The 5362-nt window shown below is 68.3% G+C and overlaps 2 protein-coding genes across 2 annotated transcripts; both read left to right on the forward strand.

Moving 5' to 3' along the window:
* Positions 1 to 599: 599 nt before the first annotated feature.
* On the forward strand, positions 600 to 926 carry MNEG_7070 (hypothetical protein; the record flags this gene model as incomplete). The annotated part of the gene is made up of 1 exon (XM_014044453.1): positions 600 to 926. One exon carries the CDS (start codon positions 600 to 602, stop codon positions 924 to 926), a length of 327 nt encoding a protein of 108 aa, XP_013899907.1.
* Positions 927 to 2469: 1543 nt separating this feature from the next.
* MNEG_7071 (hypothetical protein) lies at positions 2470 to 5169 on the forward strand (the record flags this gene model as incomplete). Its single annotated transcript, XM_014044454.1, has 6 exons — positions 2470 to 2542; positions 2744 to 3265; positions 3593 to 3918; positions 4251 to 4430; positions 4619 to 4731; positions 4992 to 5169. The coding sequence occupies 6 exons, from the start codon at positions 2470 to 2472 to the stop codon at positions 5167 to 5169; spliced, it is 1392 nt and encodes a 463-aa protein (XP_013899908.1).
* Between the last annotated feature and the right edge of the window lie 193 nt (positions 5170 to 5362).

Genomic DNA, 5362 nt, shown 5'->3' on the forward strand with positions numbered 1-5362 from the left:
GTGGTGGGCGGGCGCGCCGTCGCGGCAGCAGTCCTCCGCGGACTCCCTGGACTGCGACGACGACGACGTTCTGGGAATTCCCGGACCGTCGCGCACGCTTTCAGGCACCGAGCTCATCAGCCGCGCACGGTACGGGCGCTTTGGGGTGCCCTACCAACTCAGGGCCCCTGTCGTCTACGGCCATGGCTACGGCTATGGCTATGCTGCGTCGCTAGGGCGGCTAGGCAGCGGCGCGCGGCGCGGCAGCAGCGGCGGCGGCGGCGCGGCGGGCGCGTCGGACGCGTCGGGGTCACCGCGGCCGCGGCCCGCGCGGCCGACGACGTTTGAAGACGAGGCCGGTGGGTGCCATCCTCGCTCGGGGCTGGGGTCGCCCTTGTCAATGCTCTCCATCCACATCTTAGCCAGCCGAACGAGGGCGCTGCGGGGGCTGGCGCCCTGCCCTGTCTGCCCCTCTCCGCCGCGACGCGACCCACAGTCCCCTCCCCCGCCTCCCCCACTCCCCGTGCCGCCGCCCCGCAGCCGCCCTCCCGCGCCACAGCGTGGCCGTGCGCGCGCTGCACCTGGGCACGTACGTGTTCAAGGGCAGCGACGCACTAGACATGGTCTCAGTGACCACCGCGCCGCTCGCGGCGCGCCACGCGTACCTGCCCCAAGAGGAGGCGAGGGGCAAGGGGCGGCGGATAGCCGACCGCTCGGGCGCCGCCGACGCCGCCGCGGCGTCGCTGCCAGAGATACTTCCGGGCCTCAGGGACGCGTTCCTAGCCAGCACCGCCGCCGGCGCTGGCGGCGGCGGCGGCTACGCGGCGTGGCTGTCTCAGGAGCTCGCGCGGCGGCGGCTCTTTGAGGGCGATGGGCTGGCGCCGGCGGCGGCGGTGCGGATGCATTCGTTCTCTGTGCAGCGGTACTCTTCGGGGTCGCTGCAGTGACGCCGGGCCGCCCCGCGCCGCCCCGCCGCACCTGGCCCGCACGGCGAGCCTCGCCGACAGGCTCTGGCCCCTGGGTCGCGCCCGCCGCCCTTCGCTCCCGCCTTGTGCGGCTGCGCCTGGAGCTTTTTGCGGTGCCCCCGGCTGTGCCGCGTTCCCACGCCCAGCGCAGACCCCTAAACCCTAAAACCCTCGGCTGCGGCCCCCTTGGCTGCGGTCCAGTCAGGGGGCCGCCGCCTTTTGCACCATCCAACCCATGTCCTGTGGGGCTCTCGCCGGCGGGCACGCCGGCCTCCGCAGAGCCTGAAGGCGCCGCGGCGCCCCCGCATGCGGTGACGCAGGGACCGACGCGCTCTTCCCACTGGCATCCTAGATAGCTGGTCCCAACGCGCCTGCGCCACTCGTCCGCTGATGTACCCAAACGGCCCCGCCCCAGCAAACAGCCGCCCGCCCCAACGCACCGCACCGCACCGCAAGTCCAGCCAGCCGGACGGCTCACGACCGCGTCCCCGCGGCTCCCCAACACCGCGCACCCGCACTGACGTTGATAAGTGACATGCCCCCGCGCGCGCCGGTGCGCGTGGGGTTTCTCCTCAGGGCTGTGGGGCTTGCCGGCAAGCTGCTCCCGCCGCTGCCGGCTGCGGCACGCCCATGACCCACCGCCAAACCTTGTCACTCGCTCTTCACACACTCCCGCACACTCCCGCCGGCCCGCCTACTTGCATCACCCCTTCCACCTCCGGCCTTCGCCGCGCAGCGACGACCCCGCGCCGCTCGGGGCGGCGCAGCGCCGGCAGCGCCCCCTTGGCGCGTGCCCCTGCGACCCCGCCGTGCGGCGGCGGCCCCGCGACCTCGCAGCGCCGCGCTGCGCCTGCGGCGCTGCTTCTTGGCGGCACCAGCGCCGCCCGATGACCCCCAGATTGAAAAACCGTTGATGTACACATTGCTCCGTCAGGGGCGCGTCTGAGGGGTCCGGCTTGGCGTGTTTTTGCAGCCACGTTTCGATTGGGAGAGCCCCGTCTTGGGAGCAACTAAGCCTTGTATGGGCTCGCCACATGTCTGCTCCCCGGGTATCAATGATCCGCAGGGGAGCTGACGGCTCCCCTTGCTAACTGATGCGGCGCGCTGCCCGGCGCCAGACCATCCGCCCCGCCGTGAAGCGCGGCACTGCTGCTTGTGGTGTCGACTGAGTGTTGATCCCATGCGATCGTCAGAGGAGTTGCAGCAACAAGAGTAACCACGCTGCAGTATTATGCGCCTGTGCAACCTCACCCGCGCAGTAAAACCGACATGCAACCACCAATCTTGACACAGCCGTCGTCACCGAGCAGTCACCCCGATCATGCTGTCGGCAACGTTGCGCGGCGTGCTGCATGCACCCACCTACATGATGCCCTCCGCCTGGTGCCGAATGCTCCTTCACAAATACGGAGGCGCTTTGTATCACCTTCACTAGCTGGCCTGGAGATTTTACGCCCTGTAGGTGAACGCCAGAGGGTGGAGCACGTTATGGATCAGATGGTTGCATAAAAGTTCAAGGGAGGGAATGGCAATCAAGAGGCCTTTGGGCGCGGTGAGGCTTGCGGTGGCCACCGCGACGCTGCTGGTGCTGCTAAATGGTGAGTTGGATGAGGACAACATACGGGGCGATTTTCGAATGCGAAGTAGTGGTGGGAGACGCAAGCTCATCCCTCATCCAGCCTGGGACGCGTACGCTGCTGCCTCTTTTGGGCCGAGGGGGCGCTCTTGGTGCAGGTGGTCACAACGGCACGCCACGCCGGCGCCGCTGCCGTCCCCTCCGCCCGACTGCCCGCCCGCAGCGGCGCCGGCATGCGGTGCGACGGGCGACCAAGAGGACGCGCCTGATGCGCTGCAGAAGGTGCCGCCGCCGCCGACGTGCCCAGGCATTGTCGGCGGCGTCTGCACACTGGCCTGCCAGCGCGCTACGTGCGACGCCTTATCTACCTTCTTCCGGCTCACTTACAACGCCAGCAGCCCGTGGCAGCACGCCCAGTCCTGGATGGTCACGCGCAGCTTCCCCTGCACCCGCATCATCCAGAGCAGCCGCGCCAAGCAGCCCCCCTACTGCCGCTGGTGGGGCATCACCTGCTGCGACCCCACGGCGTTCGCAGCGGGCGAGTGTTGGGCCGTCAACGGCATGGCCAATCTGTCGATCACCGCGGACAACGTCAACGGTAGCTTCTCCAACCCGTCGCTGATGGACGCGACGGAGCAGCTGCACGCCTGCGGCATGGTGGGGCTGAATCTCGAGTCGAACGACATGAGCGGCGTCATGGATGCGCGCTGGGGGCGCTTCACCAACCTCACCATCCTGGACCTCGGTGAGTGGTGTTGGCCAGACGGGGCGCTTGCGTGGCTGGGTGGCTTGCTGGGTGGTTGGGCGACAAGGCGGACGGGTCGATGACAAGGCGGCTGGGTGGGTGGCTGGCGGCGTGGGTCGGTGAGCTATCTAGGGGGTGGGGTACGTGGGCGGCTGGCTGATGACATGGCTACCCCGCCAAATTTGGCCAGGGGTGAGGCTTTGTCCTGGACGCTCAAATTGTTTGGGGTCAGGCTGGGCCAGGCCAAGCCTCGCAAAACAAGGCAGCCGGCAGCGCCGCCCACCAAGCCACGCCCCCGCCGCTGCGCCCAAATCTGTCGCCCCACAGCCAACAACTGGCTGAGCGGCACGGTGCCCCCTGAGCTTGCAAACCTCAAGAAGCTGCGGAAGCTGGAGCTCGGCACCAATTTCCTGCATGGAGAAATTGGCGACTGGATCGGCGAACTCAAGGAGCTGCGAGTGCTCAACCTCGGCGCCAACGCGGGCGTCAACCCGCCAGCCGGCGGCGGCGGCGAGACGGCGGGCGGCGAGGCGGCGGGCGGCGAGGCACAGAGCGGCGGCGGGGATGAACATGCCGGGGAGAAGACCGGGATGGTGGGGCAGATTCCCGCCAGCATTTCAAACTTGAAGAACCTGCTGGAGCTGGATGTCCAGGTGGGCAATGGGGCAGCCGCCTGCTGATGATGGAATCGGGATCAGAGGTCGCAGCCGGCGCAGTTGCGACCGCTGGCGCCGCCGGCGCCGCTGCTGCTGCTGCTGCTGCTGCTGCTGCTGCTGCTGCTGCTGCTGCTGCTGCTGCTCCTGCTGCTGCTGCTGCTGCTGCTGCTGCTGCTGCTGCTTGGCCATCTCCTCATGTGCTGGACCTCAGCTCCGCCCCCCCTGCCTTAAACCCTTCGCATCCCCTCAACCGCTGCCGCCCCTGCCTCACTTTGTACCCTTTAAACAACCCCCCTCACCCACCCCTCGACCGCCTCTCCCTGTTGCAGATGAACACACTGACGGGTACGATCCCCGTGGACATATGCGACCAAGACTCGGGCCTGACGGTGCTTAACCTCCACGGCAACCGTCTGAAGGGCCCCGCCACGCCGGTGCTCAACTGCAGTCAGCTGGCCCTCCTGGACCTCTCCTTCAATAACCTCACAGGCAGCCTGCCCGCAACACGGGTGCGCCTGCGGGCGCCGGCCTCCAAGCCGCGCGCCTGGCCGTTGCCCCCCACGTGCTGCCTGCTTGGCGAGGTGCCGGCTGAACCCCGCTCCAGCCAATGCTCGCGCGGGCCCCCGCAGCAGCTGCCGTGCGGCCCCCCCACCCCCTCGCCCTGCGCTCCTCACCGCTTGCCCCTTGGCCCCTGCAGGCCTGGAACCAGATAGTGTCAATGAAGCTGGGCCACAACCAATTCACGGGGGAGCTGCCGGACCCGATCTACCACCTGCAGCTGCTCACATACCTGGATGTGTCGAGCAACAGGTCTGCGGGCGCCGCGCCGCCTGGCGCGGCCGACGCCGCGCCACGCACATAGGGAAGGGGCTCTTGTGTGCGCAGCCCCCGACGCCCCTCGGCCTCCAACCCCAGTAATTCTGCCGTTGCGATCCTTGCCCTTGCTGCACCTGGCCTCCAACACACACATGCACACACACACACACACACACACACACACACACACACACACGCACGCACGCACGCACGTACTCACACACACACTCTTTCTCTCTCACACACACTCACAGACTCGTCGGGCAGCTGGACGACCGCATCAGCCTGATGATCTACATGACGGACCTCGACATCTCAGGCAACGGCCTGTCCGGCCCGATCGGCCGCGGCATGTTCTTCCTGCCGCAGCTGGCCCGCCTCAACGTGGCCAACAACAACTTCACCAGCACGCTCAACCCCTCGCTCGGGTGAGCCCTGCAACCCGCCGCTCGCGGGGCTCGTCGCCGCTCGTCTCTGGGCAAGCCGCCCAGCCACATCGCGACGCCATGCACCGAGGCAAGCAGCGTCCTCCCCATCGACTCTCTGCTTGCAGCCTGGTTCATGTGTCAGGTTTCACGTGTTCGCGTGTTTGCGTGCCGGGCACCCTCCCCCCCCCCCCCCCCCC

The sequence above is a fragment of the Monoraphidium neglectum genome (assembly GCF_000611645.1).
Source record: "Monoraphidium neglectum strain SAG 48.87 unplaced genomic scaffold scaffold01218, whole genome shotgun sequence".
In the NCBI taxonomy this organism is placed as follows: domain Eukaryota; kingdom Viridiplantae; phylum Chlorophyta; class Chlorophyceae; order Sphaeropleales; family Selenastraceae; genus Monoraphidium; species Monoraphidium neglectum.